Genomic DNA, 24,411 nt, shown 5'->3' with positions numbered 1-24,411 from the left:
TCAGTTTTATGTTTGGATAAATGTCCATATGTTATATCCTACCCCAGCATCTCAAAACCAAAACTGTCTTTGCCTCATCGTGTTGAAGTATCCGACAGTAACTGTTGAGCATTTTGCTTAAAAATTCAACAGCGTTCTATAACCTATGAATAAATTATGACATCCTCAACTAAATCAGTGAAGTATCTTTCTTTCTTTTTTTCTTTTCTACTGGGTGATGTTTTTACATTCCTGTATTTCTACACCTCTTTAATTCTAACTACAATCATTGACAACTAGCGTGTTTCTAAAAACTGGCTCGAACTTTCGTCGGGAAGTTTCTTACGTAATATTAAATCTCAACGTTTTGTCAGATTTTCATTTTAGCGTTCCGAGTTTGTTGAAGAATTACCTCTTGGCCGCGTTAACCACGGCCTCACTGTTTGCTGAGCTCCAAGCCCTTTACAATAAGACATTCGTCATCTTTATCATTCCATAAACCAGTGACCCGGAGGACAGGAAGCCATTTTGAAAGCTTCACAAGATGGTAGTGCCACACAACATTTTCCATTTGAGGATTCCTCATCTGAATTTCAGAGTTCTCTGCAAGAGGAGGAAAAAAAAAAACATTCACCCCTCATATTCAAGTGTGTAGTAGTTTTAGCAGATCTGCTCTTTTATAGAATATTACAATTTCCCCTTGAACAACCTTGCTTTGATATGACAAAGGTGTCAAAACCATGACAAAAACGGCCAATCGGCCTTTGGCTTGGTGTGTTGTGGGAGCTTCTCCTTCAAGCTGTTCAGTGTCAAACAGATTGGTCTCACTGAACAGAGATGTCAGGATGAGATTCTACTCCCAGCGGTAAACCCATATCTCCACTCTTTGGGACCAAACTCTAACCTCACATTGTGGCTGTCTCTCAGAGACTACATTCGGAGTTAGGTTAGTAGAGATCTGTTTGGATAGTTTAAAAAAAAAAACCCGTCTAACCAAAAATAACTCAAACACATTTTCTTTTTTGTTTTTTTTTGCAGGGTGGAGTTCTTGTTTTAATTTGGTTGTCTCCTGTTGTATGATCCAATTGTTACAACCATTCAAAAATAGATTCCATCCACTCTGTTCCTTTCACACCTGCAACTTGAACTGGACACGTGCAAGTTTAAGTTTCTGCTTACGTGTTTTTGATAAGTAGAGTCGCTGTTTATTTTTGTGCGATTGGTTTTCGTTGACATCCTGGTAAAGCTCGACGCTCGCTGCAAAGGGCCTGTCATAAGAGCAGGAGGGTAAAGAGGAAGTGAGTTTTGCAAACTGCCTGTTGACTAATAAGCTCCCTGTACATTTCTTTATACACGGGAGAATATTTTTATGTTACAGAACATATTAGTGAAACCTAAGAGCTAGCCTTTTGTTATCTTTGCCCTAAAGGTTTGCTATTTCGTATTTAGAGCTGCAAAGTTAAATAGATGTTACAGCCAAAATAAAGAGTTTTTCCATTAATGTTTAGTTTAGACAATAACATCAAACCAAAGTATTACCACAGTGCTGACTGAGAGTTTAAATACTTCACGCTGTTATTGGTCCGTACCGGACCACATCGCAAACTGTTGCTTATCATTTCGTGTTCCCAAAATGAGCGTTTTCACAGTTTTCGTCCCTCGCGGAGAGGTAAGACGCAGCCAGCTCACAGAGAATCAGATGAGCGGCAGCATGCCTGAGAAAAAGCACTTCCTCTTTCAGCAGTCCGTATTTTCTTTCATATTTTGATGGCTGCCACAACTCTAAAGATGTGCTATTTCAGCGATGTATCTGGAGCCCGCTTGACGAAGGCTTTCAAGCCACAGTAACAGAGGATGCAGATACCAAAAGACAAATGCGTTCATGTGCAATCAACTCCCTATGGCAGGGGTGTTAAACTCCAGTCCTCCAGGTGTCCGCTGTCCTGCAACTTTTAGATGCTGCACCACACCTGAATAGAATAATTAGGTCATTAAGGCTCTGGAGAACTGATCTGCACAAGGAGGAGGTAATAAAGCTATTTCATTCCAGTGTTTTTTTTTTGTTTTTGGGGGTTTTTTTGTACCTGTGGGACATCTAAAAACTGCAGGACAGCAGCCCTTGAGGACTGGAGTTTGACTCCTGTGCCCTAAGGTGACGAAAAACAGACATTCTGCAGGAAAGTTAACAGTGGAAACAGAGAGATAAACAGAAGCGCAACGATAAGCATCTGCTTATTTAAGACGTTTTGTGCAGGAAGCTGAAAGTGCTTGAAGCTGAAACTACAAGAACATCAAGAGAAAAAATGTCTCTACATGCTTGTGTACAGCTTATTTTCTTTTTTTTTAAAGTAGTGAGTTACATGGTTGCTAGATGATTTGACCTCAGTAACCATTTAATCTACCATCCTACCCAAAAATGGAGCGTAATTGGTTGCATTACTAACATTTCCTGCTCCTCTGATGCTCAGGGTTAGCACTTCTGTTAGTTTGTCTGTCATCTAATGTTGCTACTAGCTCATTATGTGGAAAAGGCGGCTTCATGCTTTATTTTTAAAGACAGCTAATAGTAGCTGGTAATGTGTGAGCTTCATGCTCACACATTACTAACCTGTTGTACTTGCAAAAGGTTAACTATGTTGCAAGTACAACATGGCCAACCTGGTTTTTATAATGATTAAATCTGAGAATTTATTTAAGCTAACAGCCACCAAGATTTAATTTTGCCCTTAGGCTCAGAGCCTGTGGGGAAGAATATGCAAACTGTATAAAAATTTCACGGCTGAGATGTAAACTTTAAGCTTTCTACCCACAAGAAGTTGAATTTTTGCTGAAGGAATTTATCCAAAGGATGATGGTCAATCAAATCAGACATCACAATCTATACCAGCAAAAAAAAAAAAAACAAACAAAAAAACGCTTTACCTCAGTGAGAGTTCACCTCCAAGACAGATATTTGTAAGTAAATATGGCTTTCACAACCACTATTTGTGCGCATGTGTGACTGCGAGCGGAGATATATAAGTGACAGAGCAGAGGGAATTTTTGATATTAGCAAGAAGTTACATCGAGTAGTGACTCCAAAAGAAGATAATGTGGACAGACATGTAGTGAGATGAGGTACTCGTTGTGGAGGTTGGTTTCAAAGGCAGCTGCTGTGCAGAGCTGAGATGTTCATTGCTACCCAGCGACCCATATTGGTTGGCTGGTTGTGACTAGATCCACAAATCTGATCCTTAGCACAAGACAAACAAAGCTGTGTGTTAAAAAGAAGCCTAAGTCAGAAGGCTTAGGCTTGGTATGGTATGTGCAACAGTGCTATCCATTCTCCATATTATTTTGATTGCACCCCACTGCTCCACTCAGAAAGGGTCTTCCTGTAACATCCTGTTTCCAAAAACGCCCGGACATCCTCAGATGTTCTTCATCCGCAGCCTGACCGTCCTAATCTGTTCTGATCCCAGCGGCTGGTATTTGTGTAAATCCAACTTCTTCTGACATGACATGCCCACTTGGTACATTCGGAGGTTTGCAGCTCATACGTGCAAAATATGCTGCCAGAAAACATATCATTCATCCAATTTCACGCCCAATTTCACTTCTCTAAACTTATTTGCATTCATCTGTGTGAAACTGTTGAGGCACACACGGAAAGAAGTGCACAGGCAAATACCATTTACAGTCAGCCACACATATACTTGTGGTGTATATTTGGCAACCCATCTCAGTTTGTTCCACATAACCACAGATGGGCTATTTAACAGAAAAAAAACTCAACACAGATAAGTATTTCCAGCCTAATGTCCTGTACGTGTTGTATTCTCAATATAGATTATGAAATCAGTAACTCGTGTTTAGTGCAGTGTGTATTGCTCTTTTAACTTTTTTAATAAAGTTGTTTTCCGTAGTTGAGTAAACAAATGGAATGACTAATTTTCCACAATCTAAAGCAGCAGCAAAGGACCTTCCTTAAATGAAGGTCCCGTCTTGTCGTCGTTTTACCATTTTGGACGACCAGAATCAGTTCTTTACTTCTCCGCATTGACTACTTGTGCCACCTAGCATCTTGGCTTCTCTCAGCTCCAAAACCTCTATGTGTTGTAGTATTTCAGTTTCACAGTAACCTTACACTCTTCTTAAGACGTCAATATGATGATCATCTGTGCACGGCCACCCTGTTTCCATGAATGACCAACACCTAAACCAGAGGCCTGAAGCCATGAGTTTATTTCTCACTCTTATCAGCTTGTGCCCTCTGTTGACAACATCCCATCACCTGCTTTTGACCTAGTTTGCACTCATGCATATTGTTTTAAACGTTTTAAAGCAAGACAAAAGCAGAAATCACGTTTTGGATTTCTACTGACTCATAATGCCTAAGGCAAAAGCAGTGTCAAAACTAATGACGTTTTTGAGACTCGGAGAATGCTTCACTCTGATTTCTCTTTTTATGTTCCAACCACCATGACCCTGAGCATCACCACAGTGGTATTTTGGTTACCTTCTGGTTTGACTCCGGGACTTCATACAACTGCACACTTATCTACCAGCCTCCCCGCTACTACACAACGACACAAATCGCACGCAAAGGAGTGTGAATGCTCCGCTGCTTCCTTCTGTGCAACATAACGCTGGGCTGTTGTTTTACAGCCGTAGATGATCGTATTTTCCACTGATTTGTGAATAAGATATTGCGTCGACGCAGATCGTGCAGCACGTTTTATTAAATAAAGACTGAGCAGAGGGATCAGAGTGACTCCTCGCACGCATCAGTGCGCTGGAGTCGTATGTCGATGAAGCGTCTTCGTCTCACTGATGGGAATGAAAGCCCCAAACCCCTCCTCTTCGAGATACAGAACTGGGCAGTTGCTGCACATTTTAGCAAAACAGGAAATTTCATATTTCCTCTGCTGCTTATAGCTACAGCTTGCATCACTCTACTTCTGCATATCTTCACACACACACACACGCACACACCCACCCACATACTGACAAACCGAGACCCACAAAAACGCAGCCACAGTTTTACATGACGGTATTAGGATTCGGGCTGGTTTTTAACCACAGTTCAAAGAGCAACACAAGGCAATAAGACACAGTTAAATGCACCTTTTGTTGATGCAGTTATTCCTGTGGATGGCTTTTAAAGTGTTTTTTTTTATTATTTTATTTTCAACATCTGGACAATGTACAAAATGCATTCACATTTGGTGTTTATAAAGTATCAGTAGGACGTGGGCTTCAAATACTTCTTTTTGATTGATGTTTGTAGGAGTTTGGGCTTGTAGGTAAGGAACGCAACAATGGAGATTCCTGTCAAAAAAAGACAAAGAGGCACAAGTAGCAGAACGTACCACAGGATTGACTCCTCTGCTTCTAAACAATAAAATTTGTCTGAGTCCTGCACTCTGTGTGTCATTTGTAGGATATCGCGGCATTCAATATCTGACATTGCAACCATATTAATTGTCTTTGCACTTTCAAATATCCTAAACCACTCTGTTTGACAGCAGTTAAATGCATTTCCACTGAGGAAAATAGTCTGCAGTCTTGAGGCTAGTGTATGAGCTTCACCAGAGGGGATGGAGGACAGTATATTGTCCCTTACGTCCAGGACTTTCAGGTCAATATCATAAAGTGATTTGGGAAGACGGTAAAGAGAATTACTTGATAGATTAAGTGACTTCAGACTTTGAAAACGGGACAAGTCAATGTCTTGTGTTTGAGTGTTCCCTAAGCCCAGATGTTGCAACGTCCTGCTTAAACATTGTAATGAATCTTGGACATCAATCCCAGGATTGTCGGACAGTTCTAGGTGGGTTAGTGACAACCCTGCGAATGCAGCGTTTGGGACAGTTCCAAGGTTGCAACCTTTAAGGTGAAGCTGCCTGAGGGAGTCAATGTTGTTCCATTGCAAGCATTCTGTAATGCTGCTGGTGTTGATATTTGTTTCATCGGGTAGGCAAATGCCAATGTTGTTATAGCTCAAGTCTACAGAGTGGATTCTTGGCAACGAAGAAAATAATCCAAAAGGTAGCTCCTTCAGATCGTTCCGACTCAGGTTAACGTAAGTCAGATTGCCTAGCATGCTAAGCGACCCATCATTCGCTGAAACCTGGTTCAGTTTGTTGTTGCTAATATCCAGTTCGTACAAGCTGCTAGAGAACTGCTCTGTTGAGAAATGGAGTGTTTCTAGGCAGTTCATGCCGATCCGGAGTCTTGACAGGGTGGGCATTTTCTCCAAGAACCCATCGGGGAAATAATCCACTTGGTTTCCTCTCAAATCTAAAGTGTCCAGAGAAGAAATATCACCGTGAAGGTTGTCATCCCATAACTGAGCAGTCACGTTTTTTATGTGCTTTTTTAGGTTATAGAACTCAACACTCGTGGTTGAGTTCTGGAGTGTGCTATTGTCTGCCAAATGTTCGTAGAACCTGAGAATGTTGTGCGAGAGATAAAGGTTCTGTAATTTACTGCGTGATGGCAAGAAGGGAAAAAAGAAGAGCCTGTTATTTGACAGATCAAGCGTCTCCAGCTGAAAAGTGTCGTTGAGTTCCTGCCTTGAGATAAACCACTCGATAAAGTTGTAGCTGGCATTGAGGACGACCAATTGAGTCATGTGGAAGTCAGTCAGACAAGGCAGATAGTTAAAGGCCAAGTTGAGCCTCTGAAGCTTTGGGTTGCTCCCGAAGGCGCTGTCAATTTCAAACATTGCATTTCTCTGAAGATCAAGGTCTTTGAGGTTATGAAGATCCCTGAATGAGGTCTCATCCAATCTCTGCAATAAGTTCCCAGAAAGATTGAGGTACTCCAGGGATGATAAGTTTTGAAGTAAAGTGGAAGCCATTTCATCGATAAGCTTATTCTCAGAAAGATCTAGAAATCTCAGACCAGGTAGCGTTCTTAATGCAAGGCTGGTTTCCTCAAAGCCAATGTTTATATTGTTATTTGCAAGGTTTAGGTTCTCTAATAATTGTGAATCTTGAAAAACATTTGATTGTACTTTCTCCAGCCCATTGCAAGCTAAGGTTACAGTGATTAGTGATGGGTAGCGAAGAAAAGAGGTGTTATGTAGTGTTTTAATTTGATTGTAGTTTAGCTGAAGCTCTTCTAAGTTCCCGGGCAGTCTTCCAGGAACAGATGAGAGTTTGCCATTGTTGCACATCGCTGCTTTTTGTACCTGTAGAAAAATGAAAGCACGCAGGTTTCAGTTTTTGCATTGTGTTCTTAGTTGTGAAGAATTAATTAATTGTTGCAAAGAGTCATAAAAATCTGGTTTTATTTGAAGTGACGACCAACGTTTAGAAAAATTAATATTTCCACAGTGTTGTGGGCTGTAGCATCGGGCTAAGAAAGAAAGATCATCATGTCAAAGCTCTTTTGGTTAGCTTTTGAAATTACTTTCAACAGCACATCACATTGCTATAATTATCCACATGGTAGCACCCTGTTGGCATTACTACTGCTATATTAGCATGCTAATGTTAGCAGTAATAAAACCAAAGCATTAGTATTCTTTTGTAAAGAGACAGATAAACTTCATCTTCATTAGGTCACCTGTTTTAATAATGTTTTAGAGGAAACCTGTCAAGTCAGTTTTTCGTCCTGAGAAATTAATCAAAAGTTTTAGTAAACGATAACTGTAGTTTGTTTAGTTTCAACCTGGAGTGTGAAATAAACGTCAGTGGAGTTTGAAAATAAAATATGTGTATAGGTTTACGTCTGGTTGAACGATGTGTGTGTCCAGTTGATTTTTTCTTTTTTTTTTTCTTTTTTGGGGGCCATTTTATTGTAATCCATAGGGAGGGACCAGAAAATCTTTGAGAACCACTGAAATTATGTAACCACATTTACACAAGTTAGCCTTGGGTTTCTAGACCAGACAGGTTCTAGCTTAAAAAAAATACAGTTTAACAATGCTACTGGTTTTGTTAAACAAAGCTGACTTCACACTTTAGGCAATTAAAAGTGATCAACCAATTTCAAAGGAGATATTGCAATTCCTGCTAGCTTTAGATTGCTGATTCGACCTTGTCCTACTGAGATGATGACGAAAGCCCACTTTTACACAAGTAAACCAACCTTTTGTTTTCTCTAGTTTGTTCTCAGCACATGATCTGAGCAGAACGGGTTTTCCATGTGCATGAGAACTATTTTGCGATTGGTTCGAAAATTTCAAATGACTGAGGCTAATATGGTAAGAAAAAAAATCCTCAACATTCCTCTTACCACTCTATCAAAAACGTCCTGCGAACTATGTACCGTCTTTATCTGGGGTAGGTATATAAAATAGGTTGATATGTCAGGTAAGTAGTGATAGAATACTGCACTGTTTCATGTTACAGTGCAGTATTATTTTACAGCTGTCTGGCCTGTGCGTTGAGCGTAAAGTAAAAAATAGTAACAACTAAATTAACACAGACAAGAACTCAAAACGCTAATTTTAGTATATTTTACTCTAATCAGTTTTGCGACGCAAATATTTTATAATGTTTACTTAGTCTGGTTGTATTGGGAAAGCAGACAAAATATAGATAGTAGTGAAGTAATAATCAATAAAAACAACAATGTATATAAAGAATCTCAAACTCTAGGTAATAGAATAATGATAGCAGTATTTCATGGTGTCCTATTTCTGGTCCAAATAACTGCTTGTATTAGTATTAATACTGCTAGTATTTTATTATCTTTTCTAACAATCACTTTTGCTCTCTTCTTATTTTTTTGGATTTTTATGAGCATGTATGAATTACTTTATACATTGTACATCTTCTCGGTGGATAGGAAGAACTTTAATATGTTGTTGTTTTTTAAGCAAGTTCATAAATAATCCTAAGGAAGTAAAATAGTGTTTTGCAGAGCCAGCGCCTTTTTGATGCAGCCTGTTCTAAGCGTCTTCCCGTGTTCTTTATTTTTGTCTTTGTATATTTCACATTTTTCAAATTTTTTTCTATTATTAATGAAAATGACGCGTCTTACCAGCTTGCAGGGACTGTACTGTGGATGGCTAGAGACGGGCGTCAGGATTCTCCACATGGCCAACAAGCAAAATAGGATGGGAATAAGACCGTGGTCTGGCATTTTATCATTCTCACTATTAAAAAAACAAAACAAAGAAGACAAAACAACAAAACTTGGTCACTTCTCATTAGTTTTATTTCTTTATATCATTTAAAAAAAAAAACTCATGTGCCTGTGATACATGAAAGATAGCAGAACTTAACTTCATTAACCATGCACTTACTCAAAGAGAAGAAGAAATGAAAGCAACATTAAGCTGATTTAAAAGTAAGGCTCTTTCCTTCACAGTTGCCAAAACTAGATTTCATTTTCTGACTCAAAATGAAAAAAAAAGGTCACATTGCAAGTGAAGTAATGCATTTTCTTTAATATAAATTACATAAGCTTGTGTTTTCCCATTTTAATAATTTCCCAAAACCTTAACTGTCCCGCTATGCTAAATTGTTGTCACTGTAGGTGTGTGATTAAAATGTCTGGTCCATAAATCCTTTTTTTTAGTGGTTAGAAATCCTAAAAACCCAAATGTACACTGCACAGTCTAACATATTACACAGATTTAGAATTTTTTAATTTAGATACTATCTCAGGGAGCAGAAAGTGGCATATTTTTTTTTTCATGAGAACGGCAGCCTTGGTAAGAAAAAAAAAATCAAAAATTCCCAAATTTCTTCTCAAACCGCTGTCATGCCTTTGAAAAAGGGAGGTTTTGTGTTCCCCTTTTCGCCGACACGCATTGTTAAGCAATGCACTTTTAATACTGACTTTTTTTTGTTGCTGTTTTTTTTTGTTTGTTTGTTTGTTGTTTTTTTTTACATGGAAATGCCATGTAAACGACAAAATCTTTCGATGTCAACTCTCTTTTTGTTTTGCCGATACTTTTGTTGCCGAGTTTATCGGCAATCTTCAGGATTCACGGTGACTGCACCGCTGTGTGCCGCCTGCTTGCTGTGCAGTTTTGTCGCACATGACTGCTGTTCTGAGAACAAACTTGCTTAAAAGATAACACACAGTCCGCTCAAGATAAAAATCACTGGTTGGATAAAAAAAAAAAAGCAGCACAATACAATTTGAAATAATGCAACCCTGCATATAAATTCCTTATATTATTGTGAGCTAAAATCCGTCCCAGAGTTAATGCTTAATATAAGAAATGCAAGCAACATCTGTTTTCAGAGCGTATCATTCCCATATCTTGCTGAAAGGCTGTAAAGGTCAAACATTTAGCATCCTTAACTCTGTTTATTTAGCCGTGTCTCCTAGCATACTGCAGTGGTTGAACGGAGAATAGTGCATGTACTTACACTGGTGGTTAGATGCGGATTTCCCAAGCCACTGACGGTTGATCCCCTGACCATATCGCAGAGTGACTTGCTGTTGTAGAAAGAGCTCTCGTGTGTGTGACTTTCAGCTGCAGCGCCTTTCTCTTACTGAAGCGCCAGTGCCCCCCCCTCCTTTTTTTTTTTTTTTTTTTTTTTTTGTTGCTCTTCACGGAAGCAGGCAGGCAACGGAAACCGAGTCACATGGACAAGTTGCAAACACACTGAGGTTCTCAAGACCCGAGCCACAGGAAGGCGAGCGCAGGCTCAACAGCTAGCAGGACCGTGTGCATGGTTCACGTTCTTTTTTTTTTGTCTTTCTGTCTTCTCTTTCTTCCTTTTTGCTCTTTGCAACATCACACCAGTTGTGTTGTGACGAGAGAGACGACTAGAACCAGCAGCATGAGTGCCACCGCAAAACCCCAACGAGAACACACCCTTCACACCCTCTGCTCATTCTGATCAGTCAAGCTACTAGAAAGGAAACCACTCAATACACACGCACACACCCTTCCTGCCTGTTTTTCGGCCTCTCGCAGAAGCTGAGGCACATATGCTTAAAGGCAGGTTTACTAAAGTTACGTTGAAGGATTGCAATGGTTCTGGACCAGGAAATGCAGCCAAACGGACAGAGTGGGGTGTCATTAATGTTGTACACGACCTCTAATAAATCCACAAAACGGCTGCGTTCAGCAACCACACAGTTCCACAAACTGTTCCCGTCTTCTTGTTGAAAATCGGCAGGAGCTCGGCCAACTTGATCAAGTTGGTCGAGCTCCTGCGTGGCTGCTGCTTTGAAATCTAGCGGATGCAAGAATAGGGAATTGGGAATCAGGAAGTGCTGTTTCTGTCCTTGGAGGGTTCATTTGTAAGTAATTCCTTCCTGTTTTCGTGCAGGATATCTCAGGCTCTCAGTTCTGACTGATTTAAAATTAGGTGGCATGTGCTTTACAGAATGTCCATGTTTACTCAGCTACCTGGCTGTTTGTTGGACGACTAAGAGAGAACCTAGAATGGGCACAGACAAAAACGTGCCGCCAACTTATTCTTTTGCACAAAGGCAAACTTGCCTCGCGAGAAATAATGGAAGCAAAACCTTCTGGCGGTTTAGGAAAACTGGAGTCCATCAGATGACACAGATGTCTTCTGAAATTGTGGTTCAGTGAGACATCACAATCCGTCACGAATTACCGTCAAACACAGCTCCGATAGGAGGTGCACTATTTCTAATTTTCACCCTGCATTTGGTTCATTCTATTTTCAGGGTGAAATGAACATTACACAAACGACTTAATCTTAACAACAAGCGCTGGATTTTACAGCGGCTCAAAATCAAGCGTACACCCCCACGGATATCTGCTTAGGAAACCATTACCAAGTTCCAGAGAAACAACTTACTTTCTTCAGAAAACAACAAGGCTCTGGTATAATGATTTCTCAATGTATGACCACTCTTCTTTCCAAAACTGGCAGGGGAGCCTTAAAATGGGGGTGCTTTTAACAGCAAGGGTGTAGCTTTAAACTACAGTTCATGGACAGGTTTAGGTCAGTATCGAAGCCTAATATGATCCCAATTCTACGTTAAGTTTGGATTGGATGTTTGGGGATCATCGTCAGGTTGGAGCCCCCAACAGTCTCCAGGTTTGACCCATCTGACCTAGGCTACCTTTTCCACGTGAAAGAAAACTGCTGAGAATGATCAGAAATCCAGCAACCATTAAGTTAATTAAAAATCGCTGGAAGAGAGTGGAGTCGGTTTTAAATAACTGTGGATTACAAAGATGCAGACAAATAAAGAAGGGTCTGCTCCAACATTGTGCATCCGTTTCCTCATCAAATGCTGGGTGCCAGCAACGTTGGTATGGAAGATGGAAGAATACAGGATGACCTTGTCAAGTGTTTGGTTGTGTAGAGAACAATGTCCTATGTTTAATCTTAAGACATTTGCAACACCTCCTGGTCATATGAGGAACTGCATGTACATGCATTTTGGAGATGGAATGGTCAAGTCCAAAGCTTGTGAGGATGCATTAATGTTTTTAAGAACAAGAACCGGGTGCAAGAAAGGTTAGAACTTGGTTAGAACGCTTGAAGTATCCCTACATGATAATGACATCAAACACACCTCCAGGACAACAGCTGCCTTACCAAAGAGGATAAAGGTGCTGGACTAGAAACGCATGTCTCTAGACCGAAACCCTTCATAAGCATCCGTGGGGCATCCTCAAAGGGAAGGTTGAGGAACACAAGGTGTCTAACTTCCATCGGCTTCATGATGCCTTATAGGAGGAGAGGAAGAGGACTCCAGTGACAGCCACTGAAGCTCTGGTGAACTCCATGTCCAGGAGAGTACAGGCAGTGCTGAAAAATAATGGTGGCCACTCAAAATATTGACACATTGGACACAATTTGGACATTTTCATTTAGCTTTTGAGTGAGTTATTTTGAGGGGACGGCAAATCTACACTGCTTTACGAGGCATACAGTGATATTTTACACTGTGACAAACTGTCATCTTCAGTGTTTTCCCATGAAACTGTAAATAAGACATTGTAAGCCTGGAGCCAGAATTAAAATGAAAATGTAATAAAAACTAAGTACACATTAGGGATTAGCATCATATTGAGTAACATCTCAATCAGCTATGGAGAAAAAGGGATATAGTCATTTGTGATTGTGCACAAGCAGTGTTGTGAAGAGCATTGTGATTTGCTCTATTAAACACAGATCAAAAAGATAATGTAGATATGAGCTAGCATATGTACATTATGTTAGTTCATAAATGGCTTCTACATAATTTAGCATCTGGTATCAGTGTTGTTTTTGAGGTCAGCTCTGTCAGGCATGTTCTCAGATTTCATTTTTACCATAGCACAATGTTGCACCTTTTGCCATCACAGAAATCATCTGTGTGTCTTTGATCATCATGGAGAAGCAATCACAAGCTAAAAGATATTCAGGTTTTTTTGAAGATAGTTTCGGATTTCCATCTATCTATTGTCTATGTCGTTTATCCATTGGGAGAGAGGCAGGATACACCCCGGGCAGATCCCCAGTCCATCACAGGGCAACACAGAGACAAATACAAATGTACACAAACACATGTCCAAGGGAAACTTAGAGAGACTAATTGTCATAAAATAGAAATTTTTGGACTTTGGGAGAAGGTCAGTGCACCGACTGGGTAGAACATGCAAACTCTGTGCCTGACTGGGTTTTGAAACGGGAAACTTGTCAATGACTGCCCCAGAATTCTGCCTCAAGTAAAGTTGAGTTGAGTAAGTACAAGAAAACCTAGCCATGTTTGGGGAAACTATAGTCCAAATTATTCCAAGAGTCCTCTGGCTCATCCAAAACAACACCTAAAGCACTGGAGATTTCACGCTTGCCTCAGTTAATGTCGATTAGTACAGCAGATGGGATCATTTGTAGGGATCTTTCAAATGGTGGTATAAGCAGCAAATTTGGCAGATACTCCTTAGACATTTTCAAGATGCCCACCGTATCCTGTATAGAAGTAGGATTTGCTATAAATATGTACAGACTTGCCCCTATAGCATCCAGATTGATCAATGTCGTAGGATTCTGTGGCAGAATATGCCATTTGCATGGCAGCCATCTTTGATTTCAAATGGTTCGCATACTTTTTTTAAGAGTAACGTCCAAGGAATGTTCTCACGAGGTTGGTGCCTGTATCGTGATTTGAAAGTTTATTTCCACTAAACTTTCAGGATGATTCAACAATAAGAAACAGACTTGGCTTGAAAAGGTATCCATGGGAGAGTTCCAAGGCCAAAACCACTGCTGACCCAAAGTGACAAATTCTGTGGACGAACAAGATGAAAATGGAACATTATGTAAGGTTTAGTTCCTATTAAAATTGGCGTAAAACTAATACATTTCAGAAAAAGCTAATTTTACTAACAATCAAGCATGTCGGTGATTGTCTGTGGGGTTAGCGTTTTAGCTAAAAGAATAATTGCCTGAGATCGAAATTTGTTTAATTTAAAACATTCAAGTGTGATGACAGAAAAAAAAAACACAAACAGAAGATTTTATTAAGGAGGATAATATGTCTAAAAAATAAACACAAAAATCTTTGTTGTTATGGTGGCACCGTGAGGACTTTATTTTCAGGCCATACAACCGTACAGTGTCTATAGTACCGGAGATAAAATCACAAAATAAATAACATGTAATACTACAGTAGCACATTAAAAAGGACACATATTGTCATGACACAGGCAAGGTTTGCACTGTTTATGAAATAATTATGTCTGCAATTCATGCACTTGACAGCTGGTCGTCCATTTGTGAATTTGATCAAAGTGTACCAACAAATCACAAGGATTCGGTTTCAATTCACTGCAGTCCGATTTTGGACAGAACAGATGACTTTGGCTAACCCGCAGAGTGTTGTTTTAGCTAACATACACCAAACAGTTTGCTTTAATGATTACTGTTTCACTTAAAATGCTGAAGCATCTGCCACAGTTTAGAGTAGTTCTGGCCTCATTGAAGCACAAATGACGTCTTACATAATTGTTTAGCTTTATTCACCTGAAGTATAGGAAATGAAACGATGCTTTACTGTCCTGTGATCAAAACAGTCCAGCAGACAAACCGTAAAAGTGGAGTCCTTCCACGTCGGTAAAGAAACATTGTTTAGGACAAGTCCGTATGTTTTTCCGTTTCCACGTGTTGTGCGCGGCCTCCCGCGCGATCTTGTTGAGCTGTAGTAAAACAGCCACACCTTAACTCTAAAGTCTGTTTTTCCTCAGCCTCAGCCACATTCAAACTTCATGACAGAAAGTGGTAGCAGTCTGTTGACAAAAAAAGGGGCCGCAGGGGGTTCTGCTCCTGTCGGAAGTTTATGTTTAATGCGAAAACGGGGTTAATCTGCGTCTAGCCGTCCAGAGGTTTTCCCAGATAGACCATTGTGACTTCAGTGTTGCCGTACACGGCGGAGACGGCCGGGAACAGGCAGACTTTTGGAAGTCCGCGGAAAGCAACGCCAAGGAACTCGAAGCCTCTCTCGAAGGCTAACGTCTTGTCGTCCATGTCTAGAATTACTCGTATTCGCTCCCCGATCTGTCAACGAAAATAGTCACATTGCAGAGTTTGATTACACAGAAACGATTGATTTCAAAGAATGATAACTTGCAGAAAATATGAGTTGAGAATAGTGATGGGCCACTCTAAAGGTGTTATTTCAACTTTTAAGCGCTAAAATTTTTTGTTTCTGGGAATCTTACGAGTAAAAGTCCTTCTAATGAGATATTAAGAAAATGACTGTATGTGGAGCAGCCAGCTGCAGGCTAGCTACCTCATCAGATAGCCTGACTAATTTACCGGCTACAGGCTTGTTTTAACCTACAAATAGCAGCACAAAATTTAGATTTTGTTTATCAATCTGCCACTAAAAATGATGCGAAGGTCAAATTTACAACTGTAAGAATCAATATTTTGCATTAATAGGATTGATTGTTTCCTTCCTATCTTAGATAATAGCAATAAAATCACATTTTGCATTTAGAAGTGCATCACTGAAAACCATCAATTGTTTTTAATTCAGTTCAAAAAGTGAAATACTTCTAGAGTCTATTCCTATTATACTGATGATTATGGCTTACAACTAATGAAAACTGAAAATTCAGTTCTTCAGAAAATCACAACATTAAATAAGATTGAAAAAAACAAAAAAAAACAATGGATTTTTCATACAGAATTGTCATCTCACTGAACACTATGCTCATGTACTGCACAGTACATGAGCTTCACATCTTTTTGCATGAGTTACAGCTCGCTTGCATTGTTCTGTCAGTTGCCTTTTAGCCGATCATAAATTTTCTATGGTAGCAATCAAGCAAAGTGATGCCATGATTATTAAAGCAGGTATTGGTACATTTGACAGTGTGTGCAGGTGCCAAGATCTGCTGGAAAACAAAGTCAGCATCTCCATCAAGCTCCTCAACAGAGGGAAGGACAAAGTGCTTCCTGCTAGATGGCTGCGCTCACTTTGACTTGGTGAAACGAGGACTTAACTCAACAGCTCTCTGAACATGTGATTATCCCTGATGCTCAATAGGCCTCTTTTATTTCCGCCACTTAACCTCTCCTCAATTTGCTCAAAAACAGCATTTTTTATTTATTTATTTTTTAACACTGATTTTTGGTTTTCAGTTAAATTCTAATTTTCTAACGTGATTTCATTTCTGCTTTGTGTTCAATCAGTAAAAGCGCGGGATACGCTGTGCTCACCTGATATTTGGGTGCGTTGTTGCACTGCGGGAAGTTTCCGCTGACCTCCCCGTTGTGAAGTAGGTTGTTGTCGACCAAGTTCCAGCCCCAGCTCTGGTCGTCGCTGCCCAGCAGGGCCACGTAGCCCTGGCACTGCATCGCCGCCCGCTTTGTGGCGATGCCTATCACGGCCACGGTGCCCAGGGGCCCTTCCCACCAGATCTCCCAGGCGTGCCGGCCTTCTGTGAAGCCGATTTTGCCTCGCGCGCCGTCCGTACTCTGGGCTATGGGGTTGCGGTGCAGAGTGAAGCCGTTCTTCTTCACGTAAACGTTGCGGGAGCAGTCATGGGAGCTCAGGGCGTGTTGGAAAGCCTTAAGCTGTTGACAGAAGACATGACATCAGTCACATGGTTGGCATCTCTTGTGGCTGTTAGTTGTGCATATTGCTACACTTTAAAAGGGTTTCAAAAGTTTGTCTGTCAAATAAGGATTGTCATCTCCCAGGGACGCTTGGTGCATCCACTGATTTTTCCCATATCTTTGTGTTATACAGCAACAGAACAATCTACATTTTGTTGCAGCATGGCATTTAGTTGTCAATATTAAGACATGTAGGCCACACCTTTTCAAATTCTTATTGATAACAGATATCCAAGGTTTTCCATCCACTTTGTGTTCAAATCCCAATAAAATGCACTTAAATTAGAGGTTGCAAAGTGACCAAAGGTGAAATGGTTTACAGAGGTATGAATTGTTTAACTAGAGATCATTGTTGAACACATCTTCAATGAAACACAGCAAGAATAAGGGATAAAAACAATGCATGATGAAGAATTTAGTAATAATAAAAAAGAATCACACTTGTAGCATTTCTATTGTTTCTTTTCATTTTTAAAGGAGTGAGAATCTTCAATTTAGAGACACCTTTCACATTGTTTAATTCTATAAGATCAGATGATATGATAAGATCCCACAACAAGTGTTAGAGTCAGTACAGAGAATCCTTACTTGATGAGCATGAAAACAGAAAAGCACATGGTCCATCTTGCTAAGTCCAGCTTAAAATATGCATTAAAAACGATTTCAAACATGTACAACAAGTATATATTAGCTTTATCGTGCTAATAACAGAGGAGAAGTGTTGCTTCTTGTCCAATAGAAACCTTCCTAAGAAGGGTTTTTGAAAGAGACTCGTCATCTATCACGTTTCCCACATTCCTATAGAACAAGACGGCCTGTGGAAGCCTACCTTCCCCTTATATGTAGGCAGGTTGCACAGGATATCAGATCGCAGGGCTTCATCGCTTAGCGTCCGAGAGCTGAGGCTGCGCCACACCTCGCTGTTCTCATCCGCCAGAATGTTGTTCCAGTGCCAGCAGACCAACGAGCAGCGCATCAGGTCAAACAGCTCCAGGTACGAGAAAATATGCTCCAGCACTCGGGCTGGCAACCTCCCGGCCACCCCGGCGCCTCCGCCCGTGGGAGTAGAGTAAGACAAGCCGGCGGAGCTGCAACTGGCCGCCGCCGCCGCCGCTGCTGCTGCGCCCAAGCAGGGAGAGCCTCCTCCCCCAGCGGCTGCTACAGACATTGGGGTCCTCGCTCCTCTACGACGACACCGGCCGACCGACTAGTTTCACCGTGTGCTGTGAGGCGACCTCTAAAATAAACAAAACGGCGTCATTTTACCTGTAAAAGCCCCACACAGGTCGCAGTTAAACCATGAGCACAGAGCCTGCTCTTCCCAGTTCAATGGCTGAATGAAGCGATGCGTCAAGGTCCTGGAAGAGCAAATACAATACTCAAAGCCTTGTCGGAAAACTGTATTACACTTAAATGTGAAGCTACTTAATCTATTTAGAACTACTAAAATGATTTTAAACGTATGAGTCAAACAAATGCCAATGAAATGCAGCCCAAAAATCGGGTTGTTATGTTTTTATTGATCTTTAAGGACCAGATAGTTGTCATAATAATGAGCTCACAATTTCACAATGTTTACGAAATTTGAGGCTACATTTTTAAATATTTAATTTTTGTAAAAACGTACTGCTTAAACCATGTCTTTCTCGAAGGATAAAATAATATTTTCTGACCTATTACGGCTGTTTTTGTTATTAATCGTGTCCTCAACATATGGCGTACAGTGAAAAAATAAATAATTGCTTTATTAAGTAAAAAATAAAAAATAAAATCATAAGAGATAGAAAGCGAGAGAAAAACAACTAACTCCGAAGGGCAAAAGAAATCCGAAACGCTTCGTCGTTACCGTTGCTGCCATATTGTGAGTGGAGTTTTGTGTTGAGAGACTTGAAAGACGGTTGTGTTCCAGTGATTTTTTATAAAGGTTAACTTAATGGGGATTTTTTTTAAAATATAACGCAAACTTAATGAAATGTAGTAGTTTGCGACTGTGTTAATTTTAGGCACATTTTGTTTCACATTGTTATTTTAAGGTCGTGCAGAAGTCTCTGTTATTCGTATCGAGATAAAAATCTTACTGATTAAAAATTACTCATCAAATTCAGCTAACATTTATCACTTTTGTTTTAAATCTGATAAACCTGGTCTCTTAGTTTCCAACGATGAACTTGCCACTGTCAATATGGCGGACATGCTTGACGTATCGTTTCTACCAGGTCAACGAAGCCAATGCGGCGAAGGATTGTGCTATGAAGACCACGTGACAGAATACACGGAAGTGACGCGTGGTGCTCAAAAGAGTTAAGCAAAGCATCTGGGAACAAAACACCAGCTAGCTCAGTTTTTATTTAACAGCGGAGGACCGGAGCTGGAAGCAAACACACGGTGGAAACGGTTGACAGTAAGTTCCAGCTCGGGTTGTATTGAAATGAGTCAGAGTTAAGAGTTGTGTGCAATGTTGGGACAGTCCGTCAGAGCACAGCTGTCTCGGTTGCCTGCCTTCCTCCTGTCCGGAGCAGCGCGGCCTGTTGACAAGTCCGTCCCGTCTGCGGGCTGTCCGGGAACTGTCCCGCGGCTCGGCGCGGTCACACGAGTAATCTGCGGGTCACACGGGACATCCGAGAAAAACATGCGAGGAGCAGGCGCGCTGAGGTAGCCGCAGGTTCTGTACCATTTAAAACCTGCGAGCTAAGCTAGCTTAATGATAACAAAGCGACGGGATGTTTCGGAATTCCTCCGCTGAAAGAGAGGTTGCCATCTTTTCCTGTGCACAAGGAGAACACCTGACGTCTTATTTAGCAGAACACACACATAGTCCTTGGTGTTGCTAAAAACTACAGGGAACGGGTTTTTAAAGAAAATCGGAAAGTGTTGCTTAAATAGACTTAATTTAAAAAAAAATAAAAAATATTTAAAATAAAGAGCTGATTATGTTACGTCAAATAAGCAAATTTAATGTAGCTTAAATACCGCCAATATGGCTAAAACTATTTTGTCTAATGTGGTTTTTATTTTGAAAGTGATACTTTTATTAAGAAATATTGACCACATTGTTTGTTTTGGTTTTGTGCTGAATTCTTACATAAACCAATGCACAACTTTCAGCCTTGTTTTTACGCAAGTCTTGTCTACAGTTATAATATTAAATGTAAGTTCTAATTATCAAAATTACCTTCAAATTGTTTTTTTTTTTAATTTTTTGTAAAGTGATGTAATGGTGTTCCCAAACATCACCTCTAGAGGGCAGCATACATTATGTCTAAACTAGAACTCAGCGTCTAACGTCACGTGGGGGGGGGAACGATGTTCTGAAACATAAACATTTTATTAGGGTATTTAGCAAACAATATGATGTAAGTGAAAGTCATGTTTGTAGGATGCATTTTAGTATTTTTTATTATTATACTTTGTATATGAATGTGTTGGAGTTTAGTTTTAAAGGCACATATTTCATGTTTAAAAAAAAAAAGGCTAATGTAGTATAGTGTGTTTTCCACTTTCCACTGGCTTGCCTAACTTGTATCTTAAATGGGTTTTTTTTTAACACAGCTACTATAAGCAGACAGACGCCATGAATCCTGTATACAGCCCTGGAACAACAGGGGTCTCCTTCACCAACACAAAGGGTTTGAGCTATCCAGGTAATTTCTTCTGCAGCAACACAGGCAAGGAAAAAAAAAAGCGACACAGATTCATAAAGGTTCTCCAAATCAATTTTATTTAATTTTTTTCCGCCCCTTTGTTTGGCCACAGCAGCCGGATTCCCTGTTGGATACGCGACCGCTGCACCGGCATACAGTCCCAATGTTTATGCTGGAGCAAACCCAGGCTTCCCCAACGGTAAGAACTGAACTGTAGCTTTGAATGTCTTTCGTTTACCTTCTCTTACCATCTGTCCCCATTGCATGATCGGCAAAAAAACTGAATGTTTGTTACAACTCCAGTGCCATTTTAAGTATTGCTAAAAATAACTCAAATGCTACTGGAGTTGCAACAGTAGCATTTTACTTTTGGTTTATGGTTTACCGGTCACACCGTCCAATGATTATAAATTAAAAGTTCCCAATCTAACTTACTGAAAACAAAACATTAATAACAAAATAAATTATTCCTTCACATTTATTTAATAGGACTTGTAAGAACTTCACTAACTGCAGTAGCGGTTGAGGCTACCTCTAACTAGCTGCTAGTGTTCGCTCATTGGTTAGCTAGCTAGCTTTTTAGCGTACATCTTGGGTAACTGCAAATTTATCACCAGTTGGCTGGACAAAGTTTGTACATTTGTGTGGCGATACAGGTCCTTAATTCCATTCATAATGGTCTTTAAGAAAGTTTTCAAAGTCGGTGAAACCCTGAATAAAACAAAGTGTTTCCTCTCGCCAGGCTATGCCACTGGCACCGCTTTCAAAATGTCCTGCTCTCCCAACACGGGGACCGTCCCGCCGTACTCCTCCTCTCCGAACCCATACCCCACCGCCGTTTACCCTGTGAGGAGCACCTATCCCCAACAGAACCCTTACGCACAGGTCAGTGACTGGGAACAAGTTTGGACTGTCATGTCTGACGACGTGATCGTATTTTTCTAAAAAAAATATTTTGCTCCTCTTGATCCAGGCGCTAATACCGTCACAACAGCAAGGCACCTATTACACGCAGCCGCTGTACGCTGCTCCGCCTCATGTCATCCATCACACGACGGTGGTCCAGCCCAACGGGATGCCCGCGGCCATGTACGCCCCGCCTATCCCTCCCTCTCGCCCCAATGGTGTAACCATGGGGATGGTAGCAGGCACAACCATGGCCATGTCAGCAGGTGAGCTTCGGCGGTTTCCGACACGTTAGCGGTGCGCTTCAGGCTGAAACAAAACGTGTTTGTTTGTGTTTCTTTCTAGGAACTTTGTTGACAAGTCCATCACCTGCCCCCCATCAAGTTACGATGCCCACATATCGGGCCCCTGGCACCCCCAGCTACAGTTATGTGCCGTCACAGTGGTGAAGAGATTGAAGCGTGAGTCCTGTGTATGACTGAAACTCTCTCAATATTGCAATATTCACATCCCTTTTAACTTTTTCACATTTTATCACATCATAAACGTCAGAGTGTTATGTGATAGAGCAGGGATGTCCAATTTGCGCTCCTGGACCCATTACCTGTCTTAAAATCCCAGGGAACTGCATTACAGTCAGTTATTGAGGCCCAGGGGCCAAATCCGGCCCACCATAGTGGCCCTCTAGAGAGAGAGAGAGAGAGACTCATAAAGAGGCCCTTCAAGATAACTGTTAAATATTATTCTAGCAATCATTTCAAAATAATTTTTATCTGTTTACTGCCAAATTACCGTTCTCTCCTCTTTTTCTCAAATCTGCGCCTGCGGAAATTCTCGCAAAATCAACAGGTCCTCCCACTTTTTCGCACTAATTCACAGTTGCGAAAGTGATCAATGTGAAAAGATTTTAATTTTAAGAAATAATTATGGAATGCAGACACCGCGGTTACTATTTCAACAATTTGTTAATGGGTTTTATCGATGCATTCTGGCACGACCGAGCATTGAGAACATTCATGATCCTAATATGAAAATGAGTTTTTTTTTCTTATGTGTCAAAATGTGAAAAACAAAGTTCAAAGGGTGTGAATAGTTTGCGAGCGGCTTGCAGAAACCCGTCTTGACTCGTGCCCGTTCTTCTCCCTGCAGGTCGCGAAGGCGTTAGATATGCATTCACACTCTACTCCAGTGTTTTTCGCTCTTGGCAGCGGCCTGCCCTCGCAGCCTCTGCAACTACTTAGTCTTCTTCCAGCATAATGTGAATCTAAAACCCAACTAACATAGATCAGAGCCCCGTTCCAACATGGAGGGGGCTTGGAAGGATAGGGACCCATGTACCCCTCCTCCCCCCGTCCCTCTTATATCAACAAGGCTGCAGTACCCCCCTCCCCCCTTTCCTTCCAGGCCCCGCCAGCATCAGCACCTCTGCAGCCTGGCCTCATATCTCGCATCAAACTGCAAAAAAGGAAAAAAAAAAAACCAACATAAAAAAAAAAACCTCCAGGTGAACCTTTTGCGGACTGTCATGCAGGTTTTTATAGGTTAAACTTTGCAGTGGTAAAAAGGGAGTTCTGATTTTTTTTCTGTTTATTTTTTATTATTATTATTATTATTATTATTTGGAGGATACCTATGATGTTGAATGCATGTGTGTGTGTATATAAATATATATATATATATATAGATATATGAAGTAATGCTAGCTTGATCTACCTGCTGTGACAGATGCAAAGTCAATAAAAGGCACACGTCCAAAGGAACTAAAAAAAAAAAGTAATAATCTGCAATGCTGAATCACCAGTGACCGTCTCATAAATGTGAAGAAAAAAAAAGGTTTTTCATGCAAAAACGTGCCTGCGTACTCCGACGCAGAGTCTTACCATTTCCACTGCTTTCGATATGTAACGCGAGGTTTTTATTGTTTCTTTAAATGATGCGGCGTCTTTACTTTCTTTTTGGTTTTTTTGTATTTTAGGGGGAGGGAATAAAAGAGACGGGGAGTGTTTGACTTCGTGCCTCTGACTGACAGCCATTCCGCAACTTAACCAGCCCGAGTGTTTCATTTCTTTTTTCCTTTTCTTCTTCTCCTGTGTTTTTAGGAAAAGCTGCTTTCTAAAAAATAAAAAATAAAAAAAAAAAGAGAAAAAGACCAAAAGCAGTTTCAGGCCTGTTAGAACTGCAGCGTCTTCGTTTTGGCCAGAAGTGTTCTTTAGTAAGGAACAGAGAGAAGTCGGGGCAATCGTTTGACGAGAACGAATGAATGGGATCAGCGTTTTGCGTGTGTGTGTATGTGTGTGTGTGCGTGCGCGCGCTCGTAAAAGAAACGGTCTTAATGTTGAAAAAAAAAAAGTCCATAAAAAGCAGTGCCATACAAGTGCAACATGCTTTAAACGTTCACATCAAGATAGTTTGTGTCCGGGTAGCTCTGACGCACTACAGCATTAAATCACTGCTAACTGTGGCTATGTTAGGAAAACATCATATCGTTCAAGTCCAGTTGTGAATAGCACAACTGAATGAAGGCACTAAGTGAAAACAGTTCAAGATTTTTTTTGTTTTTGTTTGTTTTTACCCTTCGACATGGCTCGCTGTCTTACCTCAAAGTAAACCCACCAGTATCACTTGTTTCAGACATGCTTTTTCTATGTTGCCTCGGTCACCTCAGTTAAATAATCTGTTTTGTAAATGTTATTTTTGTGATTTTGGTTCATGTTTTGTACTCTAAAAATAAAAACCAACTATAAGGGAAAACCTCTTGTTTCTTTTTTAAATCAAATACTTTCCACAGACTAAATAATGACTTTATACATACATAACTCATTTTCAGGTATAAGTAGTAGTAGTTTTCTCTGGTCTTACTTGTTTTTGAAGAGTTGCTAAGGGAAATTTGC

General features: G+C 40.5%; 3 protein-coding genes across 12 annotated transcripts; 1 reads left to right on the top strand and 2 right to left on the bottom strand.

Moving 5' to 3' along the window:
• Positions 1-5,111: 5,111 nt before the first annotated feature.
• Positions 5,112-10,746, bottom strand: nrros (negative regulator of reactive oxygen species). Its single transcript, XM_044104480.1, has 3 exons — positions 10,299-10,746; positions 8,956-9,070; positions 5,112-7,156 (listed from the first exon to the last, which is right to left on the bottom strand). Exons 2-3 carry the CDS (start codon positions 9,055-9,057, stop codon positions 5,201-5,203), a joined length of 2,058 nt encoding a protein of 685 aa, XP_043960415.1. The 5' UTR covers positions 9,058-9,070; positions 10,299-10,746; the 3' UTR covers positions 5,112-5,200.
• Positions 10,747-14,403: 3,657 nt separating this feature from the next.
• On the bottom strand, positions 14,404-19,070 carry fbxo45 (F-box protein 45). 5 transcript variants are annotated; one of them, XM_044105554.1, is made up of 5 exons: positions 18,647-18,739; positions 18,240-18,331; positions 17,803-18,157; positions 16,575-16,931; positions 14,404-15,404 (listed from the first exon to the last, which is right to left on the bottom strand). In XM_044105554.1, exons 3-5 carry the CDS (start codon positions 18,139-18,141, stop codon positions 15,219-15,221), a joined length of 882 nt encoding a protein of 293 aa, XP_043961489.1. In that variant the 5' UTR covers positions 18,142-18,157; positions 18,240-18,331; positions 18,647-18,739; the 3' UTR covers positions 14,404-15,218. The 5 variants fall into 5 exon arrangements, with proteins under 5 accessions (XP_043961489.1, XP_043961488.1, XP_043961487.1 ...); XM_044105553.1 differs by lacking the exon at positions 18,647-18,739 and adding an exon at positions 18,820-19,070 and having other exon boundaries at positions 17,803-18,331; XM_044105552.1 differs by lacking the exon at positions 18,647-18,739 and adding an exon at positions 18,781-18,796 and having other exon boundaries at positions 17,803-18,331.
• A 137-nt stretch (positions 19,071-19,207) lies between these two features.
• Positions 19,208-23,342, top strand: fam168b (family with sequence similarity 168 member B). 6 transcript variants are annotated; one of them, XM_044105560.1, is made up of 7 exons: positions 19,208-19,374; positions 20,523-20,638; positions 20,727-20,813; positions 21,357-21,499; positions 21,588-21,786; positions 21,866-21,981; positions 22,670-23,342. In XM_044105560.1, exons 2-6 carry the CDS (start codon positions 20,545-20,547, stop codon positions 21,967-21,969), a joined length of 627 nt encoding a protein of 208 aa, XP_043961495.1. In that variant the 5' UTR covers positions 19,208-19,374; positions 20,523-20,544; the 3' UTR covers positions 21,970-21,981; positions 22,670-23,342. The 6 variants fall into 6 exon arrangements, with proteins under 6 accessions (XP_043961495.1, XP_043961496.1, XP_043961492.1 ...); XM_044105561.1 differs by having other exon boundaries at positions 19,211-19,374; positions 20,523-20,614; XM_044105557.1 differs by lacking the exon at positions 19,208-19,374 and adding an exon at positions 19,401-19,625 and having other exon boundaries at positions 20,730-20,813.
• Positions 23,343-24,411: the final 1,069 nt, after the last annotated feature.

The sequence above is a fragment of the Gambusia affinis genome, linkage group LG21 (assembly GCF_019740435.1).
Source record: "Gambusia affinis linkage group LG21, SWU_Gaff_1.0, whole genome shotgun sequence".
Lineage (NCBI taxonomy): Eukaryota > Metazoa > Chordata > Actinopteri > Cyprinodontiformes > Poeciliidae > Gambusia > Gambusia affinis.
The sequence above is the reverse complement of the archived record's forward strand: the minus strand, read 5'-3'. Positions and strand labels throughout refer to the sequence as shown.

Bases quoted from the DNA above. Each gene is read 5' to 3' on its own strand.
- fbxo45 (XM_044105553.1), bottom strand. From the start codon at position 18,141: ATGTCTGTAGCAGCCGCTGGGGGAGGAGGCTCTCCCTGCTTGGGCGCA. The intron at 16,932-17,802 runs GTAGGCTTCCAC...TTCTGTCAACAG, and splicing joins TGCCTACATATAAGGGGAAG to CTTAAGGCTTTCCAACACGC. The intron at 15,405-16,574 runs GTGAGCACAGCG...TTTCGTTGACAG, and splicing joins ACAACGCACCCAAATATCAG to ATCGGGGAGCGAATACGAGT.
- fam168b (XM_044105556.1), top strand. From the start codon at position 19,429: ATGTTGGGACAGTCCGTCAGAGCACAGCTGTCTCGGTTGCCTGCCTTC. The intron at 20,639-20,726 runs GCAAGGAAAAAA...GTTTGGCCACAG, and splicing joins TTTCTTCTGCAGCAACACAG to CAGCCGGATTCCCTGTTGGA. The intron at 20,814-21,356 runs GTAAGAACTGAA...TCCTCTCGCCAG, and splicing joins AAACCCAGGCTTCCCCAACG to GCTATGCCACTGGCACCGCT.
- nrros (XM_044104480.1), bottom strand. From the start codon at position 9,057: ATGCCAGACCACGGTCTTATTCCCATCCTATTTTGCTTGTTGGCCATG. The intron at 7,157-8,955 runs GTAAGACGCGTC...ATTTTTCTACAG, and splicing joins AGTACAGTCCCTGCAAGCTG to GTACAAAAAGCAGCGATGTG.